General features: G+C 38.6%; 1 protein-coding gene across 4 annotated transcripts in view; it reads right to left on the reverse strand.

Moving 5' to 3' along the window:
* The window catches only part of LOC132822743 (extracellular sulfatase Sulf-2-like), a 309,760-nt gene that overhangs the window by 77,039 nt on the left and 212,832 nt on the right, over nt 1–19,889 (reverse strand). For all 4 annotated transcript variants that reach the window (XM_060836041.1, XM_060836038.1, XM_060836039.1 and 1 more), the window contains one exon: nt 10,569–10,738. In XM_060836041.1, coding sequence (XP_060692024.1) covers nt 10,569–10,738 — 170 coding nt within the window. The remainder of the gene's footprint in view (nt 1–10,568; nt 10,739–19,889) is intronic.

Raw genomic sequence — 19,889 nt, forward strand, 5'->3', positions numbered from 1 at the left:
GCCTTCAATAAGACAATGGCTGATCTGCTGGCGTTTCGAATTCCACATTTCCATCTACTCCCAGAAAACTTAGATTCCCGTAGCTAACAAAATACTACTTTTCCCTTTTTTAAAGAACATCCAGTGAACCTGCTTCTACCATCTTTTGATGCAGAGAATTTGAAAGTCACATACACCTAAGCAGAAACATTTCTTATCATCTCTAACCTAAAAAGGGTGACCCCTAACTGTACAACAGTAACCCCAAGCTCTGAGCTTACCCTATATTTGTTGTGACACTTTTTTCTCAAGTGATTTTTTTTGATTGATTTATATTGGGTCAGGAACATCGAAATTAGGTGCAGGAGTACGCCATTTGGCCTTCAAGCCTGCAGCAACATTCAATATGATCATGGCTGATTACGCAATTTCAGTATCCCATTTCTGCTTTCTCTCCATTCCCCTTAATTCCTTTAGCCGCAAGGTTCACGTCTAGCTCCCTCTTGAATACATTTCACAAACTGGCCCCAGCAATGCACTGTGGGAGAGAATTCCACAGGTTCACAACTCAGAGTGAAGAAATTCTTCCTCATCTCAGTCCTGAATGGCTTTACCCCTTATTGTCAGACTGTGACCTCTGGTGCTGGATTTTTCCAACATCGGGAGCATTCTTTCCACATCAGACCTGTCCAACCTCATCAGAATTTTACATGATTCTATGATATTCCTCCTCATTCTTCTAAATTCCACTGAGTAAAAGCCCAGTCAATCCAGTCTTTCCTCATAATGTCAGTCCTGCCATCTTGGGAATCAGTCTGGTTAAACTCACTAGACTCCCTCAATAGCAAGAATACTCTGTTAGGCTAGGAGGCTAAAACTGTACACGTACTCAAGGTGTGGCCTCACTAAAGCCCTGTTTAACTGTAGCAGACATCCCTACTCCTATACTCAAATCCTCTCACTAAGAAGGCCAACATGCCATTAGCTTTCCTCAGCTGCATGGCAACCTTTAGTGATTGTTCCACTATGATATCCAGGTCTCGTTGCATCTCATCTTTTCCTAAACTGTCACCATTCAGACAATAATCAGCTTTCTTGTTCTTATGAACAAAGTGGACAACCTCCCATTTATCCACATTGTATTGTATTTGCCAAGTATCTGCCCACTCAGCTAGTCTGTCCTAGTCACCCTGCAGCCTCTTAGCATCCTCCTCACTGTAGACACTACCACTCAGATTACCACTACCACTACCACTCTCCTGCAAATTTGGAGATGCTGCAATCAGTTCCTCAATCCAACATGTTAATGTATGTTGTGAACAACTGGGATTCCAGCACAGAACTAACTGTAAAAGTAGTATCAATGTTCATGACACCATTATTTCTGTGCAAATCAAACAGCAACTTTAAGTTCAGATATGCATTTAACTGCAAAATCCAGAAGCTACTGACTGCTGGAAGTTGATTGAAAATGGCACCCTCACTGACTGATTCCCCATTCAACTGTATTGAACAAGCAGAGATGGACTGAATTCACTACAAAATATAAAGGCCTATCCATTTCAGACAAGTACCCTTTTTAATGGTTGCAAGTCTTAATTGTTGTCAAACCACTACTTTGGCATTGAAAATGAAATTTCATTAGTTTTAAGTGCCACGTTTTCTGTAACCATTTTTAATTGCTGCAGGTTTAAAAAGAAGAAAATGAAATACTCTTTTTAAAAATGCTTTTCAATCCAATCTTGCCTTCTCTCTTGTTTTTGACATTCAATTCAAAATTCTAATTTATATTCCTGGTTCAGACCTCTGGCTGCTCATTAAAAACTCTTCAATCTGATTAATTAGGAAAAATGAAGCTGTTGCCCTCTTAGGAAAGGTCCTGCGTGCCCTGTAGAGTGTGTTGTGTTTTCTCACTGCTACTTTTGCAGTAGCTTGCTGTACAGATGTTCATGGAATTCCAACAGGTGAGGGGTGTATTTCTAGCAGTTAGACTAAATTCTGACCAATTTGTTACTCTCAAAGTAAATAGTTTACAAAGAGTCCTCTCCCAGTAAGAAACAATTAATTCCAGTAATGTTAATTAAGCCCATAAGGCCACAGGATGCGAATCAAAAATCACATGACACCAGGTTATAGGATGCATTAGCAGTAGTTGATTCAGCCCATTGAATGATGAAACAGACTCAATGAGTTCACGGCTGATCAGATAATCCTCAACTCCACTTTCCTGTCTTATTCCCATAATCCTCGATTCCCTGACTGATTTAAAATTTTCTATATCGGCCTTGAATATACTTTATAGTGCTCTACAGTAAAACTTTCCATCAATTCACTACTGAGAAAAATATCCACATCTGTCTTAAATGGACAATGCTGCCTGAACTGCTGTGCTCTTCCAGCACCACTAATCCACAATCCTCTATTCAGACTGTCCTCTGGTCCTAGATTCTCCAACAAGGGAAAATGACCTCCCTTGACCTACCCTGTCAATTTCCCTGGTATGCTTGTGTGTTTCAATAAGGTCTCCACTTATTCCTCTAAAGTCCAATGAGTACAAGACCGACTTACTCAATCTTTCATCATTGCACAATCCCTGCATATCCACAATTATTGAACCTTCTCTGGACTGCTTCCAATGCCAGTACATTTTTCCTGAGATAAGGGGGCTCAAAACTAGTCACATATTATTAGTCATGGTCTGACTAGAGTCTTGTATACTCTTTTAGTAAGGCCTACCTATTTTGATTCTTTATTTACTTTGAAATAAAGGCTAGCAGTCTGCTTGCCTTGTATATTTCCCGAATGTAGATGCTGCCATTTTGAGATCCATGCACAATGACCTCCAAATCCTTCCATGTTGTGGCTTTTTACAGTCTTTCCGCATTATAATCATATTCAGTTTGTCTATTCTAAATGCATTATCACACATGTTCCATCTGGCAAGTTGTTGCCCACTCACTTCTCCTACCTTATAGATTCATTGCGTCATCCTCACTTGTTGCCTTCCCACCTATTTTTTGTATGATCTGCAAACTTTGCAACACATTCATGTGCAAATCCATCATTATATATTGCAAATAAATTATGTCTTCAGTATTTACCCTGTGGCAATCTCAAAGATTGCTGTTCCTATCATACCCCTTTTATCTTAAGTCTGTCTTCTTTCAGTTATCTATGTTACTATATTACCCCAGCACCTTGGGTTCTTGTCTTATCAAGTAGGCTTATGTACAGTACCTTACTGATTGCACTTTGAACGCTTAGGGCAATAAGTTGAAAGAACAGGTCAGTAAGCCACCAGAAAAACAAATTTATACCAAACACATGCATTTTACATTACTGGGTGATGCCCCGAGAGGTTTTGTTTTTATTTAAGGGAGCAGGGACTTACTTAAACCTAAAATGCAGTTGCCACAAACTCTACAGAAAGAATCATCCCTATTTTCCCATTTGAAGTGACAGCTTTGATTGACAACTTGGTCAGCTAATCTGGGCATCAAAAGAGCTCAAAGGTAAGAGGTCTCTCATCTCACTCCTTTAAGAAGGCTGTCTGTTGAAAATATGGAATAATTAGAGCAAGATGGAGAGCTCTTACTTTCTAAGGTCCACGAAACAGGGACAGTTAATGCAATGTGTTTAGCATTTGACATTTAAAGCCATTTAAATTTCTTTTGATGCTGAATATTGTAGAAAAACAGATCTTCCACTAAAAAATTATTTTCTGATCTTCAATTGGTTTCCAAGTAAAATAAACCAGTTGGATTATAATTGGTTTCATGTCACGAGTGTTTTTCAGCTGGGTTTTGATAACTGGAACATGTGGTCATATTTACAAGGATTGAATGTTTCTGATCCTCAAGTCATGCTGTCATTAGCTTGATATTGGACCACAGAAGTGTTCAGCTCTTCATACAGACTGCAAAGCCCACCCACAGACGTTCTATAATTGCTGACTCAGAATCTGGAACACGTACTTTTCCAAACAGTTATGTGCATCACAAACATGTCTTTGCTAATGCTTACCTTCCATAAAAAACCACCTACACATCTAAGATGGTCTTCAACATATCTGGATTAAAAAGCTGTTTAACCAAAACAACCCTCAAAGAATTTCAAAACATATTGATATTACAAAAACATTGTTCATCATCTCTTGCAAGTATTGGAAACAGCAAAGATTTCAGAAGAGGACTTGTTGAGTATCGTAATTACTTTCATATTTTCAGGCTGTTTTCCTTTTATTCACTGGACTCACCATATAATGACATTGGTTACAAGAGAAGGTCAGAGGCTATGAATGCTGCAGCGCACAACTCACCTCCTGACTGACTAAAGCCTGATCATCATCCTCAAGACACAAGTAAGAATGCAATGGAATACTTCCCACTTGCCTGGAGGGGTGCAGCTCCAACAATGCTCATGCAGCTTGGCACCATCCAGGGCAAAGTAGCCATTTTGACTGGCATCACATCCACAAGCATCCGCTCTCTCTGCCACTGACACCCAGTAACAGTAACAGTAAAGTGTACTGTCTACAAGATGCACAAGAGAAATTCCTTTAAGATTATGACAAGCATTTTCTATCTAGAATGGAGAAAGGAAGCAGATGTCCACCTGCAAGTTCCCCTTCAAGGCACTCATCATTCTGACTTGGAATTTTACCTTCAAGGTCACTGGGTCAGAATACTGGAATTCACTCTCTAACGGCTTTTGGAGGCCAGGACAGGGAAAAGAACACCATAAGTGTCGACCTACAATACATGGACTGCAGCAATCAAGAAGGCTGCTTGCCACCACTTTCAGGATAGGCAATAAATGATGGCCAGCAATGCCCACACCACCAGGAGTGATTTTTTAAGACAAATCTACTGTCTGTAGGTAAACTGGTGCTGATCCAGCTAGGTAGAAAGTCAACTATGTCCTGAACCCAAAACCTCTCGAAAGCATTACACGGTTCTAACATGGTTTTTGAAAATTCAAGTTAACGTTTCTCCTGGATTATCATTCTTGACCATGTTAGTAACTGCTTCACAACATTCCAGTAGATTTGTAAGTAATCTGATTCCTTCCTTATTCTTTTGCTACTATGGCCAACTTTCGGTCCTCAAATATATATAAAGACTGTATGTAAAGCTGAGGGGAAAAATCACTGGGATACAACAGAGTACTATAAAATCAAATGAAAGACAGGACAAAGAAGAACAACAGTACAGCACAAGAACAGGTCCTTAGGCCTCCCAAGACTGCACCAACACATGATGCCTTTCTAAATTAAAAGCTTTTTGTCTCTATGCATTTCGTATTCCTTTATTCTCGGTCTATTCATGTGTTTGTCAAGATGCTTCTTGAACATGGCTATTGTATCTGACTCCATTACTTCCCCTGGCAGCACATTCCAGGCACTCACCACCTTGTGTGGAGAAAAATTAATCCTCTCACATTTCCTTTAAACATACCTTCTATTACTTTAAACCTATGCCCCCTAGTACAGTCGAACCTTAATTATCTGAATGAGATGGGCGAGTATTTTATTCAGATAATTGATTTTTCGGATAATCGATCTGATCATAAACAAGTGGTAATTTAGGAGTGCCAGTTATCCAAATGTTTCTCAGTTATTCGGCAATGCACACCATAATGGCGTTTAACTGATAACTGAATGCTGAGTTGCCTTACATTGTTTTTACAGGACCTTGAGATCTTGTTTGGATAATCCAAAATTCTGTTAATTGATGTTCAGATAATCAAGGTTGAACTGTAATTGACATTTCTACCCTGGGAAAAAGAATCCGACTATCCATGCCTCTCAATTTTGTAAACTTTTATCATTCTTTGATGTTCAAATGAAAACAAACTAAGTTTATCCAATTGCTTCTCATACGTAATATCGTCCAAACTAGGCAACATCCTCATAACCTGTTTCTGTACCATCTCTAAGGCCTTCACATCATTCTAGTTGTGTGGCAAACAGAACTGTATGCAATAATCCAAATGTGGCCTAACTAAGGTTCTATGCAGCTGCAACATGGCTTGCCAATTTTTATTCATGTCCCAACCAATGAAGATATGCATACCATATGCCTTCTTGATCACCTTATCCAGTTGGACCTGTAGGCCTAGATCCCTCTATGTTGATGCTACTAAGGGTTTGCCATTCGATCTTCCAAAATCCATCATCTTGCATTTGTGTGAATTAAACTAATCTAGCATTTCTCCATCCAAGTCTCCAGCCTATCCATATCCTGCTGCATTGACCACAAACTTATTAATCAGACCATTTATATTCTTTTCCAAATCATTTATAGATATTATGAACAATGGTCCCAAACATGGTCACCGATCTCCAGTCAGAAAAAAATGCCCTTCCACCACTACACTCTGCCTCCAATGACTAAGCCAGTTCTGTATCCATCTTATTAGCTCACCACAACTCCCACATGACTGCACCTTTTGTATCAGCCTGCCATGAGGAACTTTGTCAAAGCCCTTGCTAAAGTCTATACAGATAACATCTACTACCGTGCCCTCAATCACCTTTGTCACTTTCTCAATAAACTCAAATCACATTTGTGTGACACAAATTTCCTTGCACAAAGGCATAGTGCCCATTGTTAATAAGTCAATATTTTGCAAATGTGAGAACATCCGTGAGAACCTTCTCCAATAATTCTCCAGGCCTCTGGGACCTCTCCTGTGACTAAAGAGGATACAAATATAGCAATTTAAGGAAGATCCCATCAGGTCGTGGAGGGAAGAAAAAGAGAGAGATGGCGAGAGAGCGACAGCGTAGAAGGAACAATGGAGATTTTAAAAAATGGAGCTAAGCATTAATTACCCTCTCTCAAATTATAACTAAACTAATCCATCAATTCTTATAATAAAGATAGCAAATAGCTATTAAATGCAGAATCAAGACAAATCACTTTACCAATTTATATTTATTAGTTATCAGTAACTTATTTTCAACTTACATTATCATTTGAGAGCTAGATAATGAGAAAAATTGGCAGTAGAGGCACAATGTTAAGACTGCAGTGATGTGAAGTGGTGGGCAACAGTAATGTTGGAACTTCACATCATTGTAGGAAATGTCTGTCGAGTCTCTCCAATTCAGAGTCTCAGAGCGGAGATCAAGTTAATCTGATGTGCAACGTACATGAATTGGGGTGAGTGTCAACAGGTTATGCAGACCCTATTTGAAAAACAGAAGGAAAGCCCACAGATAACGACCCTATACAATGGTTATTAAGTACTTGCTACCTGTACAGAGAAGGTTAAAGGTTGCTCATTTTTGGATTCTTCCTAGTCCCTCATGTTATCCCATTGGACCCAAATTTGTTTCTTTGTTTAAAATATGTAATGATATCATCCATCATTCATAACCAACTTCATCCCATTCCATTTGTCTTCTGTTTTAACTTTAAGAATGGCTTGACTAATAATATTGTGCAGGACTGCTCAGAATTGCATTTATTCTCAGATTCAAACTTTGCTTTTCAGGGAATAGCAGGAAAGTATTAGCCTTAATTTTGACTCAACATGAATGGTAATAACAGAATTTAAGCCAAGCTGACCTCCTTTATTCAATATTTTGACTACAATCTTGCCAATCTTTTCCTCACAGAAGTATTATCAGTCCTTGAAATCCAGCTTTGAGTTCGTACTATTATCAGTCCTTATAAGGACTGATAACAGTACAAACTCAAAGCTAGATTTCCCTAATGGCTCAGCAAATATTTTGAATAGCCAAACCATAAACATTGGGAAGATCAAAATTTGATTTCTTCTTGGTTTGTGTTTAATTAGTTGTTCTTAATTGGGCAATGTTCCAAGATGCTAAAATTATCCTCACCACCTAAGCTAGGGAAGGGAGTAATGAACAGTTTTTTAAAAAAACGTTTTTAAGAAATCTATCAATGCCTTGTTAAAATATGTATGTTTTGACACAAGTTTCCCATGTTCCTAATCTATTGTTGGATAACTTGCTTAACACACTGTCTTGGCTTAAGAATAATGGCCACTTTCCTGGAGAGACAGTGGTGCTCACACACTGCACTTCAACTGAATTACTGATGAAGAATTCAACAAAGTGAAAGTAAAAGTGATCAGAATTAATTCCAACTTGGCAGCAACACCAACACAAAACCTCCTAAATGGTGAACCTAACACTGGTGCAGATTGAAACAAGTGGATGCCTGCCAGTATAAACTGCTTCTTCCTACCACCTGCCACTTTCCTCATCTCCTCAGCAGGTAGTATGTTCAACAAATCTGTGCGCCTGCATGTGCAACATCTACTGCACTCTCAGATAAAGCAAAGGCACTTCTGGCTCAGCTCAAACATGACTTTTAAAACATATCAGCATTAAAAGTGGAACAATCCCAATAAACGAAAATGTGTCCATGCACACACTGCAAATTGGCAGTAACACAGCTATGCCCTCACTCAGATATCAATTTCTTAACGGCAATTAAATGCTCAGTGCAGAATCTTTTTTTGCGGCATTAAAATGCCAGCTTCTGTGTTGCCGTGCAACCTATGCATTTGGAGTACTTTGTTAACTCACTAGTGCTTTGAAGACATGAAGATGACAACTTACTCTTTGCCTTGAAGGTGCAGATGTGTGGATGCAGATTTAACATAAACATCTATTTGTGCTGATAGTTCTACATCTATCCGACAATATTGAAAACACAATGTGGCTCAATTCAAGTTGCATTATATAAACGACTTAAGCTGCTTCCAGGAGGCAAAGGGATTTTGTTAACTGACAGATCTGGCACGATATTGGTAGATGCAGGGTTCAGAACGAGAAGCAAATTGCTGAAAGATAAATTCAATTCGTTCATTCAGTAAATGACTTGCTTGCCATATCCTTGGGTGTAGTGCCTACTATAATCATTGACTCATTTTATGACAGACAGTAGAGGTAGTCTAACAAACTGAATATGGGGAACATGCCTCTAGCATGCCATACATGCAACCAAAACATATTTTTAAAACAGACATCATGGTTTTCAACAATTCCACCATGAAGTGACAGGTAATTTGCTTATCATATTTAAACTGGACTCATTGTGATAATTGGAGGCAGATTTAAAATTCACTGTCACAGTATGGATTTCCCTGGGGTCAGGAAAATTGGTAGTTAAATGGAAACAGATACATTGCCAGGTCACTCAAAGTCTCTTTGCCAGAAATTTTTACGAGCCAGAGGAAACAAGAATGCTCTCATGAAGACTCTTAACAAAACATTCAGGCACCACTCTGCTGTTGGCAGTCGGTCAGTCTCCTCCCTATCATTATTGTCAATATCTTCCCCCTCAGCAGCCCTAATGGTCAAACTCTCTTGCTCCACAATTGTCAACAATACCTTGTTAGATTGTTCAGCTGTTTTCAGCTTTTCCCATGTTGATCCACCTTTCCTGTAATCATCATAAACAGGTTTCATAGTAACATCTGAATTACAAGGAGTAGGCCGCTCAGTCCCTCAAGCCTGCTACATCATTGTGTAAGATGTTGGATGATTTATTACCAAGCATTCCTATCTACATTTGATAACCCTTCACCCCCTTGCTGATCAGCAATCTATCTTAAAACATTCAAAGATTCTGCTGCCACTTTCTTTTGAGGAAGAGGGTTCCAAAAGATTCATACATTTCTCTTCGATATGATCTTAAATGGGTGATAGCTTATTTTTAAAAAGTCATCCCTGTTTCTGGATTATTCCACAAAAGGAAACATCCTTTCCATAACCACACTGTCAAGGTCCCTAAGGGTCTCATATGTTTCAATCTCTTCAAGGTTTGAAGTCCCTTCTTACTCCTGGCATTAGTCAAATAAATTATTTCTGAACTGATACAACCTCCCTTCAACAAAGGAGGGCAGTACTCTAGATGTGATTTCACCAATGCAGTTTGTAATTGAAGCATAACTTCCATACCTTTGTATTCAATATCACTGTATCTGGACAACGTACGAATCACTGATTTATGCAGTAGAACACATCACACTGCGTCTCAATGAATTACCAACATTTAGATAGCAACACTTTTTAATTCTTCCTGTCAAAGTGGACAACCTCATACTTTCTCACATTATACTCCATTTATGTTACAAGCAAGTGGTCGCTTCAATATCTGAACCGAATTAAATGCTTCTTGCTAAAGCAAAACAAGGTTCTGTTGGCAATTATATTACTAGGAATGGGTTCAAATCTATCCCAATTTATGACCCATGCCAATATTCTTTCCATGCAAGTTTGTTTCCAGAAGAAATTACTATTTAAAAAGGATCCCACATCAAGGAGGATATGGTGATTTTCAAAATTCCTCATTGTGTCACTGTATGAGAAATTGGCATAACTCAGCAATTTTCTTGATGAGATTGAAGCTTATTGTCCTATGTAACTCAACACCAGCACATTATATAAACTCTACTTCCTCAAGAAAATACATGAGAGAACATGTCTCAATGTAAACCTACAGTAGAGTATTTGCAAGTTGCTTAAGCAGCCAAATAGGAACTGTAATGTTTACTGCACCTTGTGCATGATTACAAAACTGAATTATAATAATCTTAACACTCACATGTGCTGGGAAGCATTGGGGAAGAGGTTGGAAAACTGTGGAGCAGAGTCCTCAGGACCGTGGGGTGCAGCATGACTTATCAACAGCATAACTGGTCTATGTGGATAAATCTTCTTGGATAATTTAAAATAGTTGATGCTGTCATTTGTCATCAAGTCTGTCAGGTAATCCTATCAAAACAGAAGAATAATACATTGAACATTAAATTTACAAAGAAAGTTTTTGAAAGAAGCACAAGAAGAAACCCATCAGTCTCTATACGGTGACATTTTAATTAGTGTATAATTGCTGGAAACAGTGAATACATTAGATTTATTGTCACATGTATATAACAATACATTGGAAAGTGTTTCTTCATGTGCAAATTGCAAAGTGTTGCCATGCTCTAATGCCATCTCGAACCACAATAGAATGTAAGATTTTACTGCAATATGTGAAAGAATATTCATGTTTAAAACCATAGACATCATTTGAAAAATGCAAACACATTGGAATTAGTGTACATCGATGCAGCTACCGAGTTTTATTGCTAGAAGTTGCCAATATTTGGTTATTCTGCTTTTTTATATTTACTGCACTTTGGAAAAGCAAACCAGAGCAGGACATATACACTTAATAGTAAGGTCCTAGTGAGTGTTGATTAGAGTGGCACTGGAAAGGCACAGCAGGTCAGGCAACATCCTCGGATCAGGGAAAAAAAAAAATCGACGTTTCAGGCAAAAGCCAGAGTGTTGCTGAACAAAGATACCTTGGAGTGCAGGTTCATCATTTCTTGAAAGTGGAGTTGCAGGTAGATAGGATAGTGAAGGTGGCTTTTGATATGCTTTCCTTTATTGATCAGAGTATCAGAGTTGGGAGGTCATGTTGGGAGTGTCCAGGACATTGGTTAGGCCACTTTTGGAATATTGAGTGCAATTCTCATCTCCTTCCTATCGGAAGGATGCTATGAAATTTGAAAAGGTTCAGAAAAGGTTTACAAGGATGTTGCCAGAGTTGGAGGATTTGAGCTATAGGGAGAGGTTGAATAGACTAGGGTTGTTTTTCCTGGACCATCGGAGGCTGAGAGGTGACTTTATAGAGGTTTAAAAAATCATCGGGGGCATGGATAGAATAAATAGACCAGCTATTTTTCCTGGGATGGGGACTCCAGAATGAGAGGGCATAGGTTTAGGCTAAGAGGGGAAAGATATAAAAGGGACCTTAGGGGCAACTTTTTCACCACCCTCCATGTTATTTCCACCACCGTCCATCTGGCCCTCACCCACCTGGAGAAGAAGGACACCTCCGTCAGACTGCTGTCCAAAGACACTTCAGTTCTACATTTAACACTATCATTCCTCAGCACCTGATTGGAAAGCTGAGTCTGCTGGGCCTCAGTACCTTCCTTAGTAACTGGATCCTGGACTTCCTGACTGTACAATGTCAGTCAGTCTGGATTGGGAACAACATCTCCAACATCATTACAATCAACATGGGGACCTTGTTCGGGAATTTCACCGTCTCTGATCATAAGACCCTACAACGGGTAGTGAGGACAGCTGAGAAGATAATCGGGGTCTCCCTTCCCTCCATTACAGACATTTACATCACACACTGCATCCAAAAGGCTAACAGCACTGTGGAAGACCCCACACATCCCTCACTCAAACTCTCCTCCCTCCTGTTATCTGGCAGAAGATACAGGAGCATTTGGTCTCTCACTGACAGACGTGCAACAGTTTCTTCCCCCAACCCATCAAGCTCCTTAACGCAGTATGACCGGACTCTTTCCCTTCTGAAATTCTTTGCAAGACTTTGAATTGCTGCTCAAAAAAATGTCTATTATTTAATCATTCTTCTAATACACCGTAACTTGGTGTTTTGCACTTCTTATGCACTTTATGCCACGTACATTTGTGCTGTCCATGTAGCACACTCAGTTCTGGAGGAACACTGTCTCGTCATTACTGTATCAGTTGTATCTGGTAAAAATGACAATTAAAAGGTGCATACACACTGGGACAGAAGGTGATGCATGTATGGAATGAGCTGCCAGAGGAAGTGGTGGAGGCTAGTACAATTACAGCATTTAAGAGGTATTTGGATGGGTATATGAATAGGGAGGGTTTAAAGGGATATGGGCCAAGTGCTGGCAAATGGGACTAGATTAGGTTCGGATATCTGGTCGGTATGGACGGTTGTACATCTCTTTGACTCGATAAATTATAACATGGATGTGAGGGTAAAGTCAATTCAAATTATTTCTAACCTTTCCTTAAAGAATTTTAGAAATAACAAGATGATGTAGTAATTTAATCCATTAACAATGCTAGATTTTAAACTAGAGGAGTTTGCATTAATCCTGTCTTCTTCTTTCCCATATATCTTATCTACAGTCAAATAGTTTGCACTTTCTTGAATAGAGTTTTTTTAAAAAAGGAAAACAGCATTAGAGGGTGGAGAAGGATCAGTTGTCACTTTCAACAGTGAAGTATGTATTCTGTACACAACTTGTAACCCCAAGGAAAACATTTGTAGTAGTTTTGCATGAGCAGATATTTGGACTTTGGCAACTAACATTTTGATGCCTTCCTAATTAACTTGGATGTCAGAAATGTTATCTTTCTCTTAAAATTTCAGTTACCATACCACTTGAGGGCATTACTTTGAATAAGAATGACTGCAGAACTTGAAGCTGCAGAGGGATTTTGGTATTCTAGGGCATGATCATAAGATGTTAGTATGCAGGTTCAGCATGCAATTAAGGAGGCTAAAGGAATGCTATGGCTAATAAGGAAGGGATTGAAATAAAAGGAAGAGCTATGCTTCAGCGAGACTCTTGATTATTATGTGCAGTTTTTGTTTTAGTTAAGGAAGGATATAAATATGTTTGAAGTGGTTCAAAGGAGGTTTACTTGATTGATACCTAGAATGAATGAACTATCTTGACGATAGGTTGGACAGGCTGGGAGATTTTTATCTCTCCCAGAGGTTTGACAAAACATTGAAACTTTCTGCCTTAGGTAGTGGTGGAAGCAGGATCATTGAATATTTAAGACAGGGATGGATCAATTTTCATTAGGCTCGGAATTGAAGGTTATTATATGGGAATAGATGGGATAGATGGGAATGTAGAATTTGAAACTCAAACTGATCAGCCAGTTAATTATTCAATGACAGAAAATGCTTAAAGAGCTGAATGGTCTACATTGCTCCTACTTTGATGTTTGTCATTATCCAACTGATCATTCTTCTGGTCAGCTTTCCCATGATAACTGGGTGAATGGCTGCTGTGCAGAATTTCACAGACTTTATTCTTTAAATTTAATTAACAACAAAATGTTTTTGACAGATGTTTTGACAGCATGATACTCTTAATTAATTGTCAATTCCTCATACTCTTACTCTCTAATGTATTCTAATTTAGATGGATTTATCTTCTGTCTAATTTTCTGACAATTGACAGATGGTTCAGTCAGATTTTTTTGTATGCTCCTTGCAATTAATGATCAGGAAACGTGACAAAACTATCACTCCCTTGTAAAATATTGGGTCTGGCCAATACAACAGACCATGGTAATGTGCCTTCAAACATCTTAGGCACAAATGCAAAGGGGCCAAAAGGTAGATTAGGGATCTTTAGGTCTAAATTAGTTACCCTTGCGTGTTAAAATCTGGAGAGAGACAAGAGTATCAAGCTCCAGATACTGTGCACTTCTGCAGCTGGGTCAAAACATTGAAGTCAAGATTTAGAGGTCTGAAACCCATCACTGGAATGAACATTTTTAAGAGGAAGAGCTATGATTTGGAGATATCAGAAGTGCAAGTCATCCAATACAGATTATCCAAAAACGTTGGGCATTTATCGTTTTGAAGACTGCTGAATACACAATAAAACTGCACACAGATAAGGAAAACAAATCATGCACCAACACCAGCAGTTTTGCAAGATTAATTAACAACACTGGTAGAGGCAACAAAAAACACACATCTATACACAAGACTTCAGAGCAGGGATAGGCCACTAGAGTCTCAGTAAGATACTGGCTGACTGATTACTCAACATCTGTGCTTACCCTGAATTTCCTCACTCTGCAATTAAACGAATAAAATTGCCAACAAAAAAAAACTGCACCCGATCTCTGATCAGAACCCTATTTTCAACTTTCCATGCATGCATTCTTGGTCGAGAATCCAGACAGTCATTATTCCATTGACACCCTTAAGCCTCTGCTTGATTGAGAGCTATGGTGATCTGATCTCAGCTATCAATATCACAATCTTTAGTTACACAGAGGGTTAAGAGGTCTCAATAACTTTGTATTTTCAGCGATTGAAGCTTTAGAGGATGATCAACAGTCTTATTGCCCTGCAGTAAGAGGAGTTTTATTTTAAAAAGTCATTAAGTCGTCATTCATCAATATCTTTCCATAAAGCTTTTCTTTGGGAAAAAAAATCACATCCAGCTGTCATGATAGGGTTCATAACTTCTCTACAATGGGCATGAAAAAGTGGCATGGTTTTGGATGCAGTTTGCTTGGGGGAATACCTTGGCATGGATCGCATGAGAGTAATAGGGGTTGGAGGGTTGGCAAGATGAGGCAGGGAAAGTGAGAGAGAGTTCAGTGATGGTGGGCCTTTTTGCCTTAATTGATACAAAGATTCACAACACTGAAGCAAGTATAAACAGCCCATCATCACATCTAGAAGTTCCTGTTGCTGCCTCTAAACATTTTCTAGAGTTGCCTGCCCTAGATACATTATTTAGAAAAATAACATATCCTGGAGAAATAACCTACTTGATGTTAGTAGGATGGACAACTCTTTACTTATTGACTACAGTCTTTATTTTTTTTAAACCAATTGTCCTTCCAATAATTCTTGGCTTAATGACCTAAGGCTCAATGGGCTGAATGGTCAACTTCTGTTATTACATTTATGGTCTTAAATAGCAGTTTAGTTCACTCTAAATATTCATACATTTAATGGACAGAAATGTCCAAAGGTATTTCGCAGACATATAATCAAAATAAAGCTGCTTAGCAGGTTGCCAAAAGGTTTGCTCAAAATTAGGTTTAAAAGGGTAGGTTTAAAAATCTTTAAATGTGTATTTGAAAGGATAAATGACAGAGACACTGATTTTCAGTTGAAATTTTAGAATATGGGACCCAAGGAGTGAAAATATTGACATATGGTTAAAGTCAAGTGGAACTTATGAGATGTCAAATTTAGAGGTACAGAGTACGAGAGGACAAAGATAGTGGTAGTCACAGAGATAGGGATGAGCAAGATTTGAGTCATTTAAAATGCAAGGGTAAGAATTGGAAGCTAAGGTAGGTCAGTAAGGGGTAATGGATAGGTAAACAATGGTTGGTATGGGATATGGAATGGGTGATAAGGGAGACTATCTAGGAGAGCACTTGAACATTCAAGATTGGAGAGGACAAAGGCTAAAGGTTTCGGCATTAATTAGGCAGAACCTAAAATGGAATGAACAACATTGTGGGCCTGGAAGCCTAGCCTAAAATCACATAAGAAGCCTTCAGTGTGAACAGTTTAGTTCACTCTAAATCCATAACCTCGGTGGTAGGGAGAATAAGTACAATTCGTTTGGCAGGAATGAAAGCCAACAGTTAGAAAAAGTTGTGCTTTTTCAGAATAATATAGAGTCAGGGTAAATATTGAGAAAGATGGAGGAGGTGTTATGATAGCAGAATGGCTAAAGTCGATGGGCCAGTAATTTAAAGGCCCAGCTGAGACCTGGAGGCATGAATTCTAATGCCACTGTCTGAGAGTTTAAATTCCGTTAATTAAATAAATCTGAAATAAAGTTATCTATAATGGCGATTATGAAACTCTTGGATTGTTAGAAAAAATCACCGAAGGATGTCACTGAACAAGAAGGAAATCTCACCTTACGCAGTAAATGACACTGAGCTACTGCAATTTGGTTGACTTTTAACTTCCTTCTGAAATGTCCAAGCATGTCACTTGGTTGTACAGATACGGACAATAAATTCTGGTTTTGCCAGTGCTGAACATGAATAAAGCCAACAGTGGAGCCTAATCACCACCCCTCCTCTCCCCTCCATGTCTAAAGGTAAAGTTTTCAAGGGTTGGCAAGTTGATGAAGTTTTTGGAGAGAAGATGTAATTTATTTTCCTGCTTTCCTTATATTCCAAGCACATCAACCAGACAAGAAAACTGTAAATAGAAATCTGTCTAATTCATTAAATAATGTTGGGAAAACTTTTGCGTAGAAATATAAACCAGGAACCATATCAGACAAGTGACCAGCTGAATACGATATCTTCTCCATGATACTAATTGGATCACTTCAATAGTCTAGCTATGCTCTGTTGTCCTATTAGTTAATTTGAACTGAAGGCACCCACTATGTGAATGTTTTTCTCCAGATCATAAAAAGGATTATGTATGCAACGGTGTAAATAATGCAGTAGTTACTTACACCAACTTATATTTTAGTCTTGAAATGTAGGCAATTAACCATTTTCCTACACTCCAACATGGAACAGAAACTCTGCAGTACAAAGTGACTTGCGGCTTAAGTAGTTGGATAAGAATAGAGCCTTACCACCACTGTTGCAGTATCGGGTGCATCTCAGTAACAATGTCAGATTTGACTTAAAGCCAAAAAGTGTGCAAATGCCTTTCAGGAGGGTATTGTTTCTGTTACATAGCATGTGGAATACAAAGTCATCATGTTTCATTACTTAAGAGACTTGAATATTCTGAAGCAGCAGGCATTACCAGCTAAGCGAAAGAAACATGCATGATCAAATGCATGGTGACAATATAGCAAGTGTCTGGTTTAAACTCTACATCTAGAGATCTCGAGTTAATAAGGCAGATTTTCAGCTAGCCCGATAGTCCAATGTGGATCATAGTTGCACGCAGCATTCATGTGGAATCCCCATCATAGCAGATCCCAAAGGAATTTCTTAGGAAATCAAAGTTTCTACAGAGCAATTCCTCCATGCCTGGAACCCACCACACATCCCCATAAAATTCAGATTTGAGATGGCTCAACTGAAATTAATTAAAATAGCTACTCAAGGCAAGTAAGATTATTAAATACATTGTGCAACTCCTGACTTATTATGAAACAAACACCATATGTACCTCACAGATCCCAACTATACCTTTTCCAGACTTTCGCCAAATGGAACATACACTCACCGTGATGACTAGACCCAACCCCTGACAAGCACCCCAAAAACTGCCACTGGACCTGACCAAAACACCTGGCCACCGGATTTCTTTCATTCCCTCTCCCCACTAAACCCCTCACCACTGTCTGACTTGACCTGACTTGATTCATGCCCTCAACATACCCTACTGCTGCTACTGGACCTGACCCATCATCTCTCCTCACAACCCAACATAACCCTTCTCTGACAGTTTTATGCTACAAAAAAAAACAGTCTGAATGGAATTATGACTCCGCACTTAAAGGGAGCCCTTAGCAGGATCTCCTGTCAAAAATGCAGAGTTCCTTTCTTTCATAAAAATCAAAAGTCCAGAGTGACAATTTGTCACTCCCTGAAAAATCTGGCCCAATGTTATAATGTTAACGATACATTGTTTAAAATTTATTTTTAATAGCCTCAATAAGTGACGATACTTAAGCACATGTAGTCCTGCACAAACACACACACATATATGTGCACAATATTTTGCAAAAACAATCAATCATTTTTAGTCATTGTGACATTCTACACACATCACTGAATTAACCAGTAAGAAAGCTACCTCAAGGATTGTTTCCTGGATACTACCAGAATTAATATAGGCAGAGAGGTTCCTGCAATGATAAGATCTATGAAACTGAGACAACTGCAATCTTCTCCATTTGCTCTTGCATTCATAAGAATACTGAAGGAGCCATGTTCCCCCATTGATCTTCTGAATGTACTAGCCGCAGGTAATTCGGATTATTAAAGTTGTCTTTTAACTCAAATTTGGAGTGTGGTTCTCATCCAATGTGCTTTCTGCAGCAGGCCAATTGCTTCCTGCTGGAATGGGTTAACCCTGTTTCCATTTACAGTACATTATCAATGTGGGTTTGTTAAACATGTTCTCTAGTCTTGGACCAAATAGTTGGAATCGTATACAAAATAAAACAACTGATCCATTAACTATAAAACATCTGCAGAAACTAAGTACCAATACTTTTGTTTTCAAGTCAAAATATCAGCAGCTACAAAGATGGTGAGAAAAAGCAAAATCATGACTGCTATAGTTTTCAACAGATGGAAAGCCTGTGGAATGTGGTTTAACTTTATTAAATATGGTTTTCTCCACAAACGAGGAATGATAACACTAAATGTACTCAGTGAAGTGTGTATATAAATGATACAGAAATATAAACATGTTCATTACCTTGAGTTTATGGAATTGCAAACAAGAGGAATGCCTGACAGATTTTTATTTTTTCCCCTAACTAGACTAAGGTTGTTTCTCAGGTTAGAACATAATATTTTAATGATGCAAGTAATGCATTAGCCAAATTGCTTTTGCGTCTCTCAACAACTGGCAAGATATTGGCTTCATGCAGTACTGATTTTCCAATCTTAGAACACTATCAACCTATTTTTCTTCAATATGACACAGACTTATGGCAGTAATTAGACAGGCAAAGTTTGTAAAGTGAAGAGGGAAAGCAAGCAATAATGGAAAATTGAGGCTGAAAGGGAAATGCAGTTTTGACTTCATTCATGAGGAAATTTAAAGGCATCTTAATAAATAGGGGATGTAAAGAGAAATAAAAATCAGATATTACTCTCAGCCGACCCTTTGTAGATTTTAGAGAAGGGTTTTTAATAATGACATCTCACAGAACTCACCACCAGGCTCAAGGAGAGAGAATAACACTATCACAAATCATGGTAGCATCCATCCCATTTCTGTTTATTTTTAATTATCACTTAAATGATGGAGTCACTGCATAACTGTAAAGACAGCTGCAGGTCAGCATCAGCAGTGCTAACATGAGTAAGGTTAAATCCCATTCTTAGATTTCTAAAACCAGAGAATTTATTTAATTTTTTTGTTGTTTTGTGAAACATAAGCAAGCATAATGCTTCCAGAAGTTGTTTCTGGTGATGATTTCCAAATATCTCGCACAGCCATTTTCATTTAATGTCACTCTCATGCCAAGACACTTCAGATAAAGTTGAAAATTAGCTTTGACCACCGTCCCCGCCCCCCCCCCCCCCCCCCCCCCCCAATAAATACTGCCTGCTTGAACTGCTGAAAGAGATTGATCAAGTTTCCTGGATAGCTTCAGTGTTGGAGTTGAAATGGGACAGAATTACTTTC

Source organism: Hemiscyllium ocellatum, chromosome 15 (assembly GCF_020745735.1).
Source record: "Hemiscyllium ocellatum isolate sHemOce1 chromosome 15, sHemOce1.pat.X.cur, whole genome shotgun sequence".
NCBI lineage: Eukaryota > Metazoa > Chordata > Chondrichthyes > Orectolobiformes > Hemiscylliidae > Hemiscyllium > Hemiscyllium ocellatum.